The sequence below is a fragment of the Bufo bufo genome, chromosome 9 (assembly GCF_905171765.1).
Source record: "Bufo bufo chromosome 9, aBufBuf1.1, whole genome shotgun sequence".
NCBI lineage: Eukaryota > Metazoa > Chordata > Amphibia > Anura > Bufonidae > Bufo > Bufo bufo.
This window is the reverse complement of record NC_053397.1, coordinates 29,220,477-29,240,257: the sequence shown is the minus strand read 5'-3', so window position 1 is coordinate 29,240,257 and position 19,781 is coordinate 29,220,477. Positions and strand designations below refer to the sequence as shown.

General features: G+C 43.4%; 1 protein-coding gene across 7 annotated transcripts in view; it reads right to left on the bottom strand.

Annotated features, from left to right (window-relative positions):
- The window catches only part of CADPS (calcium dependent secretion activator), a 434,676-nt gene that overhangs the window by 60,608 nt on the left and 354,287 nt on the right, over window positions 1-19,781 (bottom strand). For all 7 annotated transcript variants that reach the window (XM_040407750.1, XM_040407754.1, XM_040407751.1 and 4 more), the window contains one exon: window positions 12,575-12,722. In XM_040407750.1, coding sequence (XP_040263684.1) covers window positions 12,575-12,722 — 148 coding nt within the window. The remainder of the gene's footprint in view (window positions 1-12,574; window positions 12,723-19,781) is intronic.

Here is a 19,781-nt window from a genome sequence, read left to right as displayed (position 1 = left end):
CGCTGGAGTCTTCAGAACTGGAAGTATTTACAGTCATTGACTGTACTCTACGAGGTGTGTGGATTTTTTGTGTGTGTGTGTGTGTTGTGGTGGAGGGTGTGATTGCATGCTAGGGTGTGGGAAGGCGGGCCCAAGTAAATTCTTGCCCAGGGTCCAATCAATATTAAAGACGGCCCTGCTCAGTAGCCAAGAGTCTGGTCAACAGAATCCTCACCCTGATCCTCCTTCCTCCCACCATGGAGAGTCTTGGCAAACAAGTGATCCCACACTCGGATATTCCAAGGAGCTCTTTTTAGTGCCATTCCTTGATTTGGGTCTCGCGCCAAGGCCGCTTGAAGAGGGACATGAGGAGAGCTTGTGCCCTGATTCCCAAGCTCTTGAGCATCCACAGTCAGAAGAAGATGATGGTGGGGAACGGCAATTAGTGTTTCACGAGGTGGATGATGATGATGAGACACAGTTGCCAATAAGTCAACCGCAATTAGTGTCTCAAGAGGTTCATGATAAGGATGAGACACAGTTGTCAATAAGTGAGGTTCTTCTTAGGTCAACAAGTCAGGAGGATGACCAGAGTGAGGAAGTGGAAGAGGAGGTGGTGGACGATGAAATCACTGACCCAACCTGAAAAGGTGGAAAGCCGGACGAGGACAGCAGTACATAAGGGGAGGGATCTGCAGCACCGCAACAAGCTGGAATAGGCAGTGGTGTGGCAAAAGGGAGAAGGCGGGCCACACCAAACAGGCCCAGAACTGTTCCTCGAAGCACCCCCCTGCGGCAATCTCCCTTGCCAAGGGGTAGGTGTTCCGCAATTTCGCACTTTTTTGAGGAAAGAATGAAAAAAGAATTGTCATTTGCAACCTGTGCCGTACTAAAATGAGCAGGGGCGTGAACACTAGCAGCATCACCACCACCAGCATGATCCGCCACATGGCATCAAAGCGCCCTAATAGGTGGGCCGAATGCCTGGGTCCACAATTAGTGTCTGCGGGTCACACCACTGCCTCCTCTTCCCATGTGTTACATGCTGGCCAATCTCCTGTCCAAGACGCAGGCCCAGATGCCTCCTGCCCTGCACCTGGACCTTCGCAAGCACCATCAGCTAGCACATCCACTTCTGTGTCCCAGCGCAGCGTACAGATTTTCATACCCCAGGCCTTGGAACGAAAGCACAAAAACCCAGCCACCCACCCACCCACAGGCCATAGCACTAAATGCGCACCTTTCCAAATTGCTGGCCCTGGAAATGTTGCCATTTAGGCTTGTGGACACAGAGGATTTCCGCAGCCTGATGGCGGTGGCCATCCCTCGTTACTCAATCCCCAGCCGCCACTATTTTGCCCAGTGTACCGTCCCCGCCTAACACCAGCATATGTCCCGTAACATCACTCGTGCCCTGACCAACGCAGTTATTGGGAAGGTCCACTAAACGACTGACACATGGACAAGTGCTTGTGGCCAGGGATGCTACATTTCCCTGACGACACACTGGGTGAACGTTGTGGAGGCCGGGATCGAGTCATACCCTGGGATGGCACAGGTGGTACCGATGCCAAGGATTGCGAGCCCTACTTCCATCAGGATTTCCACCACCACCGACATTAGTGGCTGCAACCCCCCCTTCTCCTTCTCCACCTCCTCCTCCAGTTCCATCTCTGAATTCTCATCTTGCAGCACCAGTCAGCCATCAATCAGTAGCTGGAAGCAGTGTAGCACTGCAGTGGGGAAGTGGAAACAGGCCGTGCTGAAACGTATTTGCTTAGGTGACAAACAGCACAGCGCCGCAGAGCTATAGCAGGATATAAGGGACCAGACTGAGCTGTGGCTCTCGCCACTCAACCTACAACCAGGCATGGTTGAGTCTGATAATGGCTGTAACTTGGTGGCGGCTTTGGAGCTTGGCAATCTTACACACATACCATGCCTAGCCCATGTGTTAAACTTAGTGGTTCAGCGGTTTCTCAAAACCTAACAACAATTTGCCTGAGCTACTGGTGAAGGTGCGCCGCGTGTGTGCCCATTTCCGAAAGTCATCTACAGCTGCCGCCGGTCTGGCAACGCTGCAGCAGCGCTAGCAATTGCCAGCTCACTGACTGTTGTGCGACGTGAGCAAGTGCTGGAACTTCAAGTTCCACATGTTGGCCAGGCTTTGTGAGCAGCAGAGGGCAGTAGTGGAATACCAGCTGCAACATGGTTGTCACCTTTCCAGTCGGCTTCCGCTCTTCACAAGCAATCAGTGGGCATGGATATCTGAACTTTGTGAGGTTTTATGCAACTTTAAGGAATGAACACAGATGGTGAGCGGCGATGCCGCTATTATCAGCGTAACCATCCCACTTCTGTGTCTACTAAAACGCTCGCTGCTCACAATGAAGGCGGAAGCTTTGCATGTGGAAGAGGTGGAAATGGGGGAAGACAGTACACAGGGTGATAGCCAGTCCACCCTCTTTTCGTATTCTCAGCGCTAATTGGATGATGATGAGGAGGAGGAGCAGGAGACGGTTGCCTCCGCTACAGAGGGTACTACCCATAGCAGGTTTATTCCATCTGTTAAGCGTGGATGGGCAGAAGAGGAGGAAGAGGATGAGGAGATTAAGAGTCATCCTACTGATGAGGACAGCTAAGTCTTGTCTGTTGGGACTCTGGCACACATGGCTGACTTTATGTTATGCTGCCTTTCCCGTGACCCTCACGTTGTACGCATTTTGGTCAACACCGATTACTGGTTGTTCACTCTTCTTGACCCCCCACTACAAAGAGAACTTCTCATCTATCATTCTTGTGGTGGAGAGGTCTAGCAAAATGGTCAGAAGATCAGCAGAAGGTCCTTGTGGAAAAATTGCTCCAAAAATTTCCAGCTGACAACGCTGGCGGCAGAGTACGTAGTTCCTTGGGCAACCGAGGAAGTGAGACGAGGGGAACACACAGCAGTTCCAACAGAGGCAGGGCAACACTCTCCAAGGCCTGGGACAGTTTCATGACACCCCTCCAGCACCCTCACCCTGATGTGCGGCCTACTGTCACAAGGAGGGAAACATTTTGGAAGATGGTGAAGGAGTACGTAGCAGACCGTGTCTGCATCCTCAATAATCCCTCTGTGCCTTACAACTATTGAGTGTCCAAGCTGGACACGTGGCACAAACTTGCGCTCTACGCCTTGGAGGTGCTGGCCTGCCCTGCAGCCAGCGTTTTGTCAGAGCGGATATTTAGTGCTGCTGAGGACATAATAACTGATTAGCACATCCGCCTGTCAACTGAAAATGCTGACCGGTTGATTCTTATAAAAATGAACAAGGCCTGGATTGCCCCTGACTTCTCTACTCCACCAGAGGAAAGCGGCTGAACATAAAGGCACTTTAAATGTGGCTTTTATGGTGTATTGAATAAACTGTATTCCCATGCACCCCTTCCAACATAAAAAAGGGTATATGGTTCAATCTTCCTTTTCTCATCCTCCTCCCCCTCCATCATATCAACATGCTTATTAGGCTGCCCTCGCCCCTAATGTTTTAGAGAGTCAGCTCAGCAGCAGCCCCTCAGGCATTTTTTCGATGGTCAGCTCAGCAGCAGGCCTTCGCCCATAGTTTTTTCCATGGTCAGATTAGCAGCAGGCCGTTGCCCCTAATGTTTTAGAGAGTCGGCTCATCAGCTGACCCTCAACCATAATTTTTTCGATGGTCATCTCAGCAGCAGGCACTCGCCCCTAATGTTTTAGAGAGTCAGCTCAGCAGCAAACCCTCACCCCTAATGTTTTAGATATTCAGCTCAGCAGCAGGCCCTCACCCCTAATGTTTTAGATGGTCAGCTCAGCAGCAGGCCCTCGCCCATAATATTTTAGATAGTCAGCTCGGCAGCAGGCCCTCGCCCATAATTTTTTTCATGGTCAAATCAGCAGCAGGCCCTCGCCTCTAATGTTTTAGATAGTCAGCTCAGCAGCAGGCCCTCGTCCCTAATGTTTTAGATGGTCAGCTCAGCAGCAGTCCCTCGCCAATAATGTTTTGGATGGTCAGATCAGCAGCAGGCACTCGCCTATAATGTTTTAGAGAGTCAGCTCAGCAGCAGACCCTCACCCCTAATGTTTTAGATGGTCAGCTCAGCAGCAGACCCTCACCCCTAATGTTTTAGATGGTCAGATCAGCAGCAGTCCCTCACCCATAATGTTTTAGAGGGTCACCAGCAGGCCCTTGCTCCTAATGTTTTTGAGGGTCACCAGCAGGCCATCAATCATAATTTTTCAAGGGTGTGTATGATGCCCTCCTTGGAGTGCCGGTTACCTGTAATTTTTGGCAGCCTGCCTGCCAATTAGTGCCGGTGACGTCACCGGGATTACTGCTAGGAGGAAGCCTCCGCCTAGCTTTACACATGGACAGCCCTGTACGTCACCGGATCTCCATAAAAAGCTCTGATGCTCATGTCAGAGGGGCTGCCTGGGTAAAAACGGGGATATGTTCGGGTTCAGTTCTGAACCCGGACAACCCCTTTAAGAGTCGGTGATTCTTAGCCACATGTCAGCTGCCAGTGTTATAGTTCTTGCCCTGGTGCCAAGTCTCAGCAATGGTATATCACCCCCTAATGGTGCTAGTGCAGAACAGTATCGGCAGCTTCCAACCTCTAGGGAACCACAAGCTTCGTGTGACATCAAGCCACTCTCTAAGGAACACTATTTAAAGGTCTGCTTACATGTGGCAAGTTTGACCAATTGTTTCAATTGCAAGTGTTTGATGGACATTTCCATCATTACAATCATCATCACACGACACCACGCTTCAACACAGGTTTATGTATTGTAAATGTCTGAATATATTCAAGGATTCATTTAAAATATATTTTCCACTGAGGCCTCTATTTGCTTCACTTGCTTTTTACTTATCTGATTTTACTGATTGCATATTTGTCGGGTGACAACCATGACTGTCGGCCAAGTGTGGTTTAGAACGCAACCTCGAGGTATCATAGTAAAACTGGAAATGGATCCCATTTCCATCAGGACATAAAAGGCTTATAGCTGCTTTGGTCCTTATGGCTGTTCCTTCTTTCCCTGATCCATCAGTGATCCCAAGCTCACATTCCATCATCCACCGTTACTGCTACCTACACCCCACCTCTGAGTGGAGATGAGCCCCTGTATTAGCTGGGCCAATAGCAGTTGCTCTGCCTGCTCCTCAGGTAGGTCCATTCATGTTGCACAACTTCCCGACACTCTGGAATGGCGTCTGACAACTCCTAGAGATGGAGAGCGTCAGGGAGGATGTGCTAGTTCTTAACTAAACAGATGCATTCATTACATAAGTCGGCTTGTTAAGTGATCCTTTAATTAGAGCCCACAAAAAGTACTCGGCAGGTACAAGAGTTATTTAATAACTTGGTCTCACGCTCATAATTAGAAATATCCAGTGTCGTAGCTAAACCTATTCAACATACAGTTCATTGATAAAGTAAATTCACAGAACCTGGTTTCGCTTTTTTGTTCCTCAGCTGCTGTGCATGAGGGCAAAATACGTTATTTTATGCAAAGAAAAGAAAAAAATCCAATCCATGGGGCAAAAAAATGGTGCATTTTATGATGGTTTTTTTTTTCCATTTTTTTATTGTTTGGTGTCTTATTTTTTGTATCATTTTTCTTGCATTTCTTGTGTTGTTGCTTGTGCCATAGACTGTAGTTGGGGAACACTATGCCACTAAAACATGCAATTTTCTATTGAAGTCCTTCTTCCTTGATCATACTATAGCTATAACCCACCCATATTCACTAACAGGGCTTATGAACAGGGATTGGCTTTATAAGACGACCCCTTTAAAGTTGTATTGCCATCTTACCGCTAAGATGAGTAATAATTTTATGATTGGGGTGGTGCAACCTCTGGGACCCCCTCGGCCAGCTGGTTGTGCAGGGAATTTCAGCCAGCCCCTTTAGTTGAATGGATTTATGCTACAGTTCCCTGCACAGTGGGTGGCCAGGACGTGGCTGTGCAATGAAATATGCTAAGGGTGAGAGTGGTAAATTAGTGCTGCCAGTCAATCATTCTCAGGACTGGTGGTGGTCCCAGAGATCAAGACCCTCACCAATCATAAAGTGATGACATATCCCCTATCTGCACAAATACATTTTCATAGTGGTCAGTAAAATGGTGAGCTCTATTTCGGTCTGAGATTCCTGGAGGTTGGTGCTGCCGTTGACCTTTGTCTTTGCATGATGACTTACTGTAAGAGAGCAATTTTTCACAATATTTTATGAAGCTGCCACTATAGGGACTTGCATGGTCACCAATGTGGTACTAAAATACCATTATGTGAGTACCTTGACTACTGATAGACAGCATGGCAGCCACTGCCCTCTCCCTATTTCCAACATACATAACAAAATGCAGGTTGCCGCATATGGTATTCACCAAAGATAAAATGTGGAATGCATGTGGAAGGTATCCATATTTTGTAGATCCGTGGCTTGTGGACTTATATACGGACTATGAAGCCTAACATGATATCAGAGGATTCCTAGAAAGCAGTCGATGTTTCCCATAGGGGTTGTGCAGCCAGTACATATTGATGACCTGTCCTCAGGTTAGGTAAACAATATCAGATTGGCGGGGGTCCGACCCCCCGATGATCAGTTGTTTTAAGGGGAGGCAGAGCTCATACAAGCGCTGCTTCCTCTGCAAGATTACACTACACGTTGTCTCGTTTGCATCACCGGCGCAATGTAATTACAAGTGCTCATCCCATTCAAATGAATGAAGAAAGCATTTATCATTACACTGCACCGCCGAGACTTCTTAGTGTAATTGTAGGGAGCACCGCCTCCTCTTCAAACAGCTGATCCGCGGGGGTGCCAGGAGTCGGACCCCCAACGGGGGATTATTGCAACTGCTACTGGCTGCACAACCCCTTTAAGACTTTTCAGTCACTTTCTAAAAGCGCTACAGAAGATTGATTCTTTTCTGTGAGCAGCGTTCCCATGTAATGAGATGCAAATCATATTCCACATAATGCGAAACAAATTTTCCTTCTTTCTGGGTATATTAAACAATCTGTTTTTATCAGTTCAATTACGTTGATAAAAGTTATTTCGTCAGTATGCTTTCTCTGGGATGGTAATTGGCACAAATAGAACAAATGTTAAAGCATTTCATTAGTGGGAGACGCTTAAATTATGGATTTAATTATACATTTGGATCTGATTGTAAGTCGAGCTTAGCGATCCAAGACGAGCAGAGACGCTTCAACCAGTAGAAGTAACTTCTCATCAATGTACATGCCATACATATGGATGGGTGCTGTTGCAGTGTAATAAGTATATCCATACAGTAAAAACTGCAAAGGGAAAAAAAGGGCGGTAAGTCAACACATCCCAATGCGCAGGTGCACGTTGCTGTGGCTGAAAACACAAAGTAAAAAATGCAATGCAACAGCACTCTGCAAACCAAATAAAGTACAAAAAAGTATTCTAATGCTAATGCTATGCTTATTATGTAAATTTGAGATGCTTGACAAATACATTTTGTACAAAATTATTTGGGCCCGTCTGCCACACGTCAAGGCGATCTCGGTAAGACGGGAACCGAACACTAAATTCTACCTGTTATGTGCCATGAAGGCTACCGTACAATTCAGGGAGTGTAGGTTCCACATGCATGCTGGGCCCACCTTAATTTTTGTCATCTTTGGTGCCAAATCCTGATATACCCCATGTCATGGATGGCCAACCTCGACACTCTCCAGCTGTTTCTAAACTACAACTGCCTACAGACTGCCTACAGCTGTAGTTTTACAACTTTGCCATCCCTGCCCTATGCCATAGGTATCCAATGCCCAGGGTATCTGGACCTGCGCATAAACTTAACCCTAAAGCAACTTTGATAAGAGAAAAATGCCTTAAAAAGGTTTTCCGAGACTTTCATACCGATGACCTATCCTCTGAATAGGTCATCAGTATCTAATCATTGGGGGTCCAACAACTCAGGCCTTTTAGTGTTAATCAAGGTAAAAAAAACAAACAAAAAAAAGTATCCATTTGATCGGGTAGAGGCCATGGCTGTCACCCTGATTGAAGACACCACACAAAATCTTGTGCGGTGACGGGATGATGTCATCACACTTACCGACATGGTGAAGTCATACGTCACTGCTAGGGTTGAGAGAATTTTTTAAAAACAAATTACTTTGTTATGAACCATATTTCTTCGTAAGTAGCGGACACAATGATGGGGAATGGCGATTGTGCTGATCGCGGCATCTGAGAATAATAGTGACGGCTTAGTGGGTTAATCCGTAAAAAAAAAATACTCACTTTATCCATTTCAGTGCAAAGAGGTCACTGTGGCCATCTTGATTGAAGGCTCCCTGCGAAATCTTGCACGGTGCGTGTGCGTGATGACGTCATCACGTCATGCTGGCCGGCGTGGTGACGTGATACGTCACCGCGCATGAGATTTTGTGCAGGATGAGGTGAGTTTTTTTTTTTTTTTCAATCATCATTTCAGGGAAAATTCATTCGTTACCAATTATTGAATTTTCCCTGAAATTCGGATTGACGTCCACTTTGGATACTTCGATTTGCTCAACCCTAGTCACCCCGTGCGAGATTTCGCGCAGTACCTTCAATCAAAATGGACGCATTGGCCTCTACCTGCGCAAATGGCAAATGGATGAGGTGAGTACATAATTTTTTTGTTTTTACTGCCATTTCAGAGAAAATTGATTAGTTAACACGAAGCGTGATTTTTTTTTTCCTGAAATACGGATCAAAGTCCACTTTGGATACTTCGATTCACTCAACACTAGTATAAACGTCTTGAAAAACCCCTTTAAAAATCTTTACGCTACAGTGGTCATTGAGACCCTCCAGCTGAGCAAAAGCCCTCAGTGCAGGAAGCATCGTTTGGCAATGCTATGTGTGCTCCTTTCTATAAACTGGGTAAAATTTAAAAAGCAGCAACTTTCAAAGTTGCTGCATAACATAGTTCAGTGTGAGACAGTAACTTATGCACTGATAATTTCCATGTGTTTCATGTGTCTATCAACTCAGCTTTTCTTTAAAAATACCATACCACAGCAACTGTCACTTTCCATAGCACTTATGCTACATTACCTCAGAACAGCTTCACACAACACATTTGCTAGCCTGATTCCCTGCTAATTTGAGTGACACTTTTCTGCAGCGAGTGTATTCCATTTATCCTGCTGAGGCATCTTGGAAACACTGGCTACAAGGTAGACGCTTTAGTTCATGGGGGTAGGAATAAAGGTCTGTGAAAGCCCCTGGACAATTCATTTTCTGAGGGCCATCCTTTCCTTGGGTCTGCTTTATAAATTAAGGTGACCTGGACAAGTCATGGTGGCTCAGTCGTTGGTAGGGGTTGTCTGAGTTAAATAAAATAAATAAAAAAGATGTCAGGGAAGTTAGGATAATATTCATCAGCCTTAACCAACTCAATTTCAGCTTCGCTGATCCAATCCTCCCACTCCTGCAGCCATGTCTCCATGTTTTTGGCATATGACACGTAGCATATGACACGAGTCCGGTGATTGGCCTCAGCAGTCATGTGTGGTATACAGGCATGTCACTGTTGCAGTCAGGATTTTTAGGATTACGTGAACACCAGTAGTTGGAATCCATTTCTTTGGAATAAAAGCAAAATCAATAGGATGGAAGGGAATTTATCGAGTCTTACGCTCCTGATTTCTGGCTTCAAATAGGGGCTTTGTTACTTTTTTGGGTCACTTGCTCAAAAATGTTGCAACTTTTTGAGCAATAAGCCCGTGATCTCCTCAGGGTTTCAGAATAGATCACTTTTGTGCCGTGTTTATAAAGTGCAACATTTTAAAAAGTTGCAAAAAGGTCTCAACACAGCTACCCTCCTGACGCCAGTTCGGCTCCTGCATTTCAGATGTACATCACCTTTCTCTTTCTTCCCTACCTAACTGCGGCACAGTGTCTGATGAAGGCCTGCGAGCCGAAAACCTTAACACATATTGCCGCATTACTTACCTTTCTGAAAAAAACAAGCAACACATTTGAGCTAAGAAAACTTCTGCTGTGATTTATTCTTACCAAAAAAGTCACAACTCCACCCAGGCATTGCCCACTTTCACTGAAATAGGTGCAACTACATTGTAATTTATTATTTTATTATTATTTATTTTCACAAATTTGGCTCAGATGGGCATAGAAACTCCAGCCTGAAAACTAGCCACAAATACACCTACAGTGATAAATTCCCCTCATGGTCTTTATTTTCTAATTCTCCTTTAAAAATCACATTTGAATGTCGCTTGACTATTTCTCAAATTCCTTTTAAATCCTTAAAGGAGTTGTCTCAGGAATACAACCCCTGCCCATATATCCTATTAGGGCATATGAACATCTAAGAGGGATCATTTGCTCTGGAGCTAGAATGAAGAGAAAATTTGTATGAGAAGCCCCATTCTGGCAAACTCGAACCTTCGTTGTATTACTAAAATGACCATATAATATACTATATTTCTCCTGCAGTGACCAATCCAGTGGAAAGTCCACTTGAAAAAAGCAGCTGGTTGGGGTATCAGGAGTAGTTCCTAGGTTGTTAGCTGAACTGTAAGATTGTTATATGGCCTTTGCAAATGTGAAGATCTAGACTATCCCAATCTATAGTTTTTGAATGGTAATATTTTTCATTTCTAGGATGTTAATCTAAAGCATTAAAATAGGGAACGGGAGGTTTCCCTTTAAGCTTTTCTCTTCTTGTAGCTCAACTTGCTTGGAAAAAGTGATCAATTCCTACTCCTACCACATAATACCACAAGACATTCCATTCATCTCAAGTGAGACAAGTGCGATTCTGTGGCAAATAAAGGACAACGGCCCATTGTATGATAAGAATATACATCTTCTAATGATACCTTTAATTTTAACTCCTTTACCTTCAAAAAAAAAATCCCAGTGGCACCTGTTACAATACAATCGTTCCCCAGACTGGAGGAAGGAATTAGAAAGTTGAGAATGTGGTATTGTTTGGATTGGACGTAATTACAGCCCTTCAAAAAGTGTAGAGTTACTATACAACTGGATCACACAACCGTAAACATTAACAATATACTGTACGATAGCATCAGTGTAAAGCCAGAATTCTTTCTTCAAAAGTCATAGGTATGACATATCCAGGAGCCGACTAAATGGCAGACAGAAAAGGCTCAGTAATCTAGAAAACTATGGTGTCTGTGGGACGCAAAGGAGAGACGCTAGGTGTGACACATACAACAGAACAACAAGTGACATGGAGAACAATGAGATGTATTGTCTGATAATTATATGTCAATGAAATGAGATAGAAATCTACAGTTTTTCATTGCCTCAAATCAAGCAAAGATAAGTTGTCTAAGTCACTATTTCTCTATTTACTTTCTCATATACAAAGGTTATACCTACCGGCTTCCGATGATGAAGACCTCAAGACTACAGATGGCCATACCCATTAGATTAATGTTGGCTGAATCTGTCAATTTTGGTGGGACCAGTGACTATACATTGAGTATTGAGGCCTTCCTACCCTTCCTCAGTGTTGGGGGTAGAAGAATCGGGCAGTTGGATTTCAACATGCCCAACCTTTCGTTCTCAGGGAAGATATGCAGCCACCAGAGATAAACTCATATAAACATGGCTAGAACATGAAGACTCGATGCAGATGTTGCCCTTGATCATATCCAAACCCAAGGACCCAATATAGCAAGGCAACAATTCTAGCCACTGAGCTAGGCCAACATTCACATGACTGCATTTTCATTTCAATACAATGAGTCTGCAAAAAATGCAGCACACCGTGTGCTGTCTGCACACGTATGTCCATTGCGCAGCCCTGCAAAAAAATAAAAAAATGAAATAGAACATGTCCTATTCTTGTCCATTTTGTGGACAAGAATAGGCATTGTTACAATGGGTCCCCCAAAAAATTTATGCAACACGGATGTCACACGGACATCATCCATATTTTTCCGGAGTTTTGCAGACCGCAAAATTTTTGAAGATGGTCTTGTGAATGCACCCTAATAGGTACAATCTAGCAAAACTATGGTGGTGGGGGGGATTTATCTTCCCCTTTTACCTCTTTTTTCAATGCATTAGCAACTTTTACATCGCCTTCGCCAAGTCTACAAAAAGGGGATGTAGCAAGGGCTGGGATATAGGCCTTGACTAACTTATAATCAATTACGTCAGACTATGGCAGCTCCGAGCTGCCGTAGATTTCATTCTGCTGCAGGTCCTACCAAAGCGTGCCCAGTCATAAATTGCATGCGTCCTTCAGCAGCACAGGCCCTATCAAGGCTGATGTAGCACACACCGGTCTTGATAAATCAGGGCCTATATGTTTGGCAATGTCCATATTGAACAGAGACGCATCTACTGTCTCTAGAGGATCCGAAACAATCGGTCAAAAGTCCTATGGGCTATCTGTGACACGAACTGGCACATGCTCTGATCTTATGTATAAATCCGACTTGTCTCCCACACACAATAAAGCATAAAATATGCCAATTGAATGCAAATAAGCCTAATAAGATCATAGATTTAAAGAACAGTAGAAAATGACATTTCAGGAGTTACCTCTTGTCCCATTTCCATACTGCAGAGTTTTGTTGACTGTGCTTTTGCATCAACCATGACGTTAAACATGGTACAGATTGACTGAGGCACCCGGAAATCTGTTGATCTGCTGGTTTTCTGCAACTTCACTTCAAATGCAATTCTAGTTCTGTTAAAAATCATGGAATTTTTGTATCAGAACATGTCAAAAACTTAAAAAAACATTTTTCTTCTAAACATCTGATATTTTTAATTTAATTCTCATTGCTGTTAAATCACCAAAGTATTTTGTGGCACTGTACAAAGATAGTAATCACTCACAAGGCAGACATAACTCTCTGTTCTAGTTTTTACTACTGATCTATACAATGGGAATCATGTATCAAGACCTTCTAACCTAAAAACCGGTATCATTTCTCATGCTCAGGGATAGGCCAGTGGTGCCACCTACTATTGTGGTGAGCATTGATGAATTCTTCCAATATTGCCAATGATCCCAAACACTTAGGTCAAGAAAGATCTCAAATGAAAGAGGTTGTCCCATGAAGGACATTTATCATGTATCCTCACTGATCACTGGGATCACAGCAGTGAACAGATTGAGCGGACCGCTGGTCACACATGTTACCTGCTGCTCCATTTGAGTTGGTCAGAAACCTCGTTCTACTGGAGGACCCAGCAATGTGGCCCATCAGTGGTCAGACATTTATCAGCTGTCCTCAGGATAGATGATAAATGTCCTTCTTTGGGACAACCCCATAAAAGGGAATCTGTCACCAGGAAATTCTGTGTTAAACCAGCCACAATGGACGACATTTGTCAAACTGGTGTAAAGTAGAGCTCGCTTAGTTGCCCATAGGAACCAATCAGATTCCACCTTTCATTATCCAAAGGAGCTGTGAAAAATAAAAGGTGGAATCTGATTGGTTGCTATGGGCAGTTAAGCCAGTTCTACTTTACACCAGTTTGCTAAATCTCCCCCAATGTCTTGTACCCTTCATATAGTGATCCACTGCTTCATTCTGGAGAAATAATACTGTAATTTGTATGCAAATGAGCAGTTAAATCTACCAGGGATGGACTGAAGACACTATTTGCATCCTTGTTCCTCCTGCTTCCTCTGCCAGCATCTCCCTCTCCTTCCTGATTGACAGGGCCAGGTACCTGCATAGTCATCTTGACTGGTACTGTCGATCAGTAGATGGAGGGGCTGATAGACAAAGAAGAAGCAAGGGTGCACAGAGTGGCTTGGGCCCTCCCTTGATGTACTTAACTGCTGACTTGTATGTGGATTAAAAGTACTTTTTCTCCAGAATGAAGCAACAGACCACTAAGTGAAAGGTATCATTACATTCAGCTGGGCTATCCCTACAATATATTTCAAGGTGACAGACTCCCTTTAAATGTGGCTTGACATAACGGATGTAAAAAAAATGATAATCAGACACCATCCTTCTAAAAAAGCTAGAACCAGCCCTGCACCTCACATAGATCCAGAGATCTCCCCATTCATTGCTCCAATTTACTCTGCTAGACTTTCCTCAGGCTGACAGCTCAGGGAGCATGGCCTTTCTACTGCAGCTCTTCCTATAACAGCTCAGGGAGCATGTCATTTCTTGTGTATCACAGTTCAGGAGGCATGTCCCTTCTGCTGCAGCTCTCTTTTTGTAACTGTCGCAGCTTCTAACAGTGGATCCGGTTGGTAGCATTTTAAGAATGGAACTGAGCATGTGCGACCATCTCAGTAGGTGGACATGCATATCACTATACATATTAAACACCAGAGGGCGACATTATAATGATGAAAAGAGAATATCTCACAAATGGAGCATTTTTGTAACAGAAAGTAAATGACAAAAGTAAATATTTTTTGCATGCAGTGAGGATTTTGTGTGTGGTGTGTGTAAAGTTGTGAAGCCATTATTTTTTTATCAACCATTTTTGCTTTATGGATATGCACCTGCGACTATGAATATGAATGTGCTAGTCTAAATCTTCCTGTTGTGTATATATATATATATATTTATTTTTTAATTAATATTTTTTCTATTAGTTATATGCAAGCATCTATGGAATTAAGCGTAACCTTGAAAAAACGGAATATAAGCCTTATAGTTTGGCAAGTACAACTGCGAATAGCTCAACGTGGGCAATGCTTTTAATCTATTTATTGCAATGTTTCTTTTCTATCGATTTGGGCCTATTTTTGCAATACAAACATAAATGGAAATCTCGTGTAAATCTCAAATCTGCGGAACGCAGGCAGTTTAATTTCAATCGATAAACCTAACGCTAAACAGGGAAAATAGTCAGGTAAGCAGCTTTTCCTAGACTGCAGACAGTGCCTGTTCTCAGTATGTGCCTGCAGTCTGCTGACAGAGGTGCTACCTTAAAAAGTGCTTTGCTAATTCTGGGCACATACAGCCCTGTGAGCAGCTGGTGGTTTGTGCTTCCTGTGGTGCTCTAATTGCCTCAATGAAGGCTCCATCTGCTCCCTACGACTTCAAAGAAAACTCAGGGTGCAAATGGAATCGATCAAGTGCAAACTGGGCTTTAAGCTTTGGCATGTGGAGAGGGTAGGTGTGCCTGACACTAATGCCACTGTGGGGATTCCCTCTGTGATTAGAAAGTGGCAAGAGCACAAGACCAAGATCTGGTTTCCAAGTCCTTGTGTTGAGTATTGTGCAGGAACAATATACCCACAGCACTGGGGACTGCGTAACACAACAGATCAGTGCAGGTTAATACCACTTGAATTATGATATCAAACCGGCAATCTACTGAAAGCAAAAATATTGTCTCATGCCCTGAAATGCCTGCTACATTTTAAAGGGAGACTGTCAGCTTGTATTAAACTAAGCTGAGTGACACGTAGGGCTTCAATAGACAATTAAAACAGTACCTGTTTGTAGCATAAAAAAACTGTAAAATAGGCAAATGAGATGTTAAGAGCACAGAGGACGAGCCTTAGCCCCTCAGTGCACCAGAATTCCGTCCCTCTTGTCAGTAAGTAACTCACGTCCCTTGTTGGTTGATGGAGCAAGGTGTTTGTATCCTATTCTCACCTGACCCTGTAATCTTGCACCCGTGCCAGAATTTTGCACATAGCGCACACCCAGTAAGGCATCTCTTTTGTGCAGGGTAGAGAAGATGTGTACTGCGCATGCACTGATTACGTCACAGTGCACCCAGAGGTAAAGGGTCGGCATTGCATTGCACTCTTCACCTCAGGGTCTACTGGGACTTAATCAGGGCATGAACAGTACAGGTCTTCTCTCCTGACGTCTAGAACCTTGACACGAATGCTACAGATGATGGGGTATATGGAGAGCGCTACCTCTTTGGGGATGCTATAAACCATAATGAAAATGAACCACGGATATTCTTATTGATCCCATGGTGTCCACATGGTGTCTACAAGGATCCTAAATTAATTGTCTTTTTTCCGTAAAGATTTTAAATGAGGGTCCATCCCTGAAGAGGCAGAACTCAACATGACCCCATCTTCTCTCTTGTGTTGGATCTATGATGATCCACATATCTGACAACAGAGGAGTTGTCAGAAAAGCAGTCCAGTTCTATGATATACTCTAAATTTAGGGGAGATGCCAATAGGGATTTCGAAGGATTTATCGTAACCTAAGAAGGCTGTATCTTGTTTAGACTATGCAACGCTCATATATTAACTACCAGTCTTCTATTTTACTGGACCACAGGTTATAGGGCTTCCTAAAGGTGGTGAAAGATTGTGAGATACCTCACCTATACCTATAGATACCGAAAGACTCACACACGTCTTCTAATTCCCAGGCGATTTTCTATAACCAAGGCAAAGGATCAGTTCTTGTGTGATAGCAGATCATCAGGATTGTTTGATATCTCCCCATTACATAGCCACACTGTGTAAAAGCGCCCATTTCCATGAGATACAATTTGGTCAAAATGGTTGATTTTGGCCATCTTGGTTGACTGTGGTTTGAAAATTAAAATTTGATCTGTCAGGTTAGAAAATGTTGACCATGGTCAGCCTATGGACAAGTCTATGGCAAGATTGGTCAAATTCTGCTTATTATTTTCCAATTTGCACAAATTCCTGGGAGTCAGGTTTAGTTTTTTTTAACTAATTCCCTGATCATCCAGTTTAATCTGTATGTTGCTGTTGGGATCGTACATATGCACGATCCCATGAATGATTGGTTGATCAAAATCTCAGGTGTATGGGCAGCTTAAAGGATTGTCCAATGGTTTTAAAGTGATAGACTATCCCAAGGATAGGCCATCACTATCCGAATAGTGGGGATTCAACCCTCACCCCGTACCCCCCGCCAATTAGCTGTTCTGCAGTAGCTATGGGGCTGCACACTATACAATTCCAGGTATAACAGTCAGCACTATGATTGTCAAGGCTGGTGAATTGAGCATAAAGGCAAACTGGATGGAGAAGTATGGTGACTATGGGCAGGTAATGGTGAGAGCTATTTATATACCTGGAGAATGATAGGGTAGTGCAGGAAAACAAAAAAATTTCAGTGCCCTCTTTCATTGGTATCAACAGAATGCAAAATGCAGTTTATAGCTGCGGTATTTGTCAATGTAAATGAGAGAGGAATTTTTGTAATAAGCTAGTCTTCCCTATTAGTCAGATCTCTTCCATATAAATATGGATGGAAACAAAGCAGTCCTATCATATGACGCACTCTATACACTGCGTGCAGAATTATTAGGCAAATGAGTATTTTGACCACATCATCCTCTTTATGCATGTTGTCTTACTCCAAGCTGTATAGGCCCGAAAGCCTACTACCAATTAAGCATATTAGGTGATGTGCATCTCTGTAATGAGAAGGGGTGTGGTCTAATGACATCAACACCCTATATTAGGTGTGCATAATTATTAGGCAACTTTCTTTCCTTTGGCAAAATGGGTCAAAAGAAGGACTTGACAGGCTCAGAAAAGTCAAAAATAGTGAGATATCTTGCAGAGGGATGCAGCACTCTTAAAATTGCAAAGCTTCTGAAGCGTGATCATCGAACAATCAAGCGTTTCATTCAAAATAGTCAACAGGGTCGCAAGAAGCGTGTGGAAAAACCAAGGCGCAAAATAACTGCCCATGAACTGAGAAAAGTCAAGCGTGCAGCTGCCAAGATGCCACTTGCCACCAGTTTGGCCATATTTCAGAGCTGCAACATCACTGGAGTGCCCAAAAGCACAAGGTGTGCAATACTCAGAGACATGGCCAAGGTAAGAAAGGCTGAAAGACGACCACCACTGAACAAGACACACAAGCTGAAATGTCAAGACTGGGCCAAGAAATATCTCAAGACTGATTTTTCTAAGGTTTTATGGACTGATGAAATGAGAGTGAGTCTTGATGGGCCAGATGGATGGGCCCGTGGCTGGATTGGTAAAGGGCAGAGAGCTCCAGTCTGACTCAGACGCCAGCAAGGTGGAGGTGGAGTACTGGTTTGGGCTGGTATCATCAAAGATGAGCTTGTGGGGTCTTTTCGGGTTGAGGATGGAGTCAAGCTCAACTCCCAGTCCTACTGCCAGTTTCTGGAAGACACCTTCTTCAAGCAGTGGTACAGGAAGAAGTCTGCATCCTTCAAGAAAAACATGATTTTCATGCAGGACAATGCTCCATCACACGCGTCCAAGTACTCCACAGCGTGGCTGGCAAGAAAGGGTATAAAAGAAGAAAATCTAATGACATGGCCTCCTTGTTCACCTGATCTGAACCCCATTGAGAACCTGTGGTCCATCATCAAATGTGAGATTTACAAGGAGGGAAAACAGTACACCTCTCTGAACAGTGTCTGGGAGGCTGTGGTTGCTGCTGCACGCAATGTTGATGGTGAACAGATCAAAACACTGACAGAATCCATGGATGGCAGGCTTTTGAGTGTCCTTGCAAAGAAAGGTGGCTATATTGGTCACTGATTTGTTTTTGTTTTGTTTTTGAATGTCAGAAATGTATATTTGTGAATGTTGAGATGTTATATTGGTTTCACTGGTAAAAATAAATAATTGAAATGGGTATATATTTGTTTTTTGTTAAGTTGCCTAATAATTATGCACAGTAATAGTCACCTGCACACACAGATATCCCCCTAAAATAGCTAGAACTAAAAACAAACTAAAAACTACTTCCAAAAATATTCAGCTTTGATATTAATGAGTTTTTTGGGTTCATTGAGAACATGGTTGTTGTTCAATAATAAAATTAATCCTCAAAAATACAACTTGCCTAATAATTCTGCACTCCCTGTATGTTCAGTGGTACACAGTTCTAAAATGCAGCAAACCTTCCTACCTGCATCCGATATCCTGCTCTTCCCTATTAGTCAAATCAGTCTCATATAAATGTGGATAAAGTGATTTCGCTTATTTGTCTATTTTTTGTTGGCCAGAAGATGCTGTAGCTTGAATTTGTTCGAAAGGCCAACATAAGGAAAGGGATTGGTCTTCACAATCTATAAGCTGCCGTCTAACCGTCGTCTTATTTGCTCCAGCAATTATTTTTCTAATCATGAATATGTGATGCTCTAATATAACATTGTATTTTTTTAATTATTTTCTTTTTCACAAAAGATGGACATATTGGTCTCAGTGAACTCTCAAACTTTTTGACAAGGCGTAATTATTTCACTTATGGTCTCTTAGCATTACACTCTCTTATTAGGAGAATATAATACCCTGCAATAAAGTGTTGACAAATTTCTATATTTGAAAATAATGACTTTGCCTTCTTTTGGTACATCTAAGGCTATTAATTACTGTAAGCAGATCACAGAGACCATCTGTGTCCAGAGGTGTAAATTTCCCATTCGGTCACAAATCATTCATTATTTTGGGTTTTCTGAGAAGACAAGGAGAGGAAATATACAGGGTGCGAAAATGTAAGTTTCTTAAATTAAAGTAAAGCAAAAAATGTCAAACAATCAGAAATGAATAATAAATCCAGTGATTCTTAGGCTTTCTTCACATTACTACTATGGCTTCTGTTTTACATACTGGGGGTGGGGGTTGTCACGATTGAGGGGGATTTTCGAACTAGGGAAACTCTATTGGGGGGGTTATGTACAGGATAGCACCATGTATACTGAGGCTACTATACGGGTATTACAGACACTGGGAGTACTACAGTGGGACCAATATAGATACTGGGAGCACTATCGTGAGGCCATTATAGATACTAGGAGCACTATAGTGGGGCCATTATAGATACTG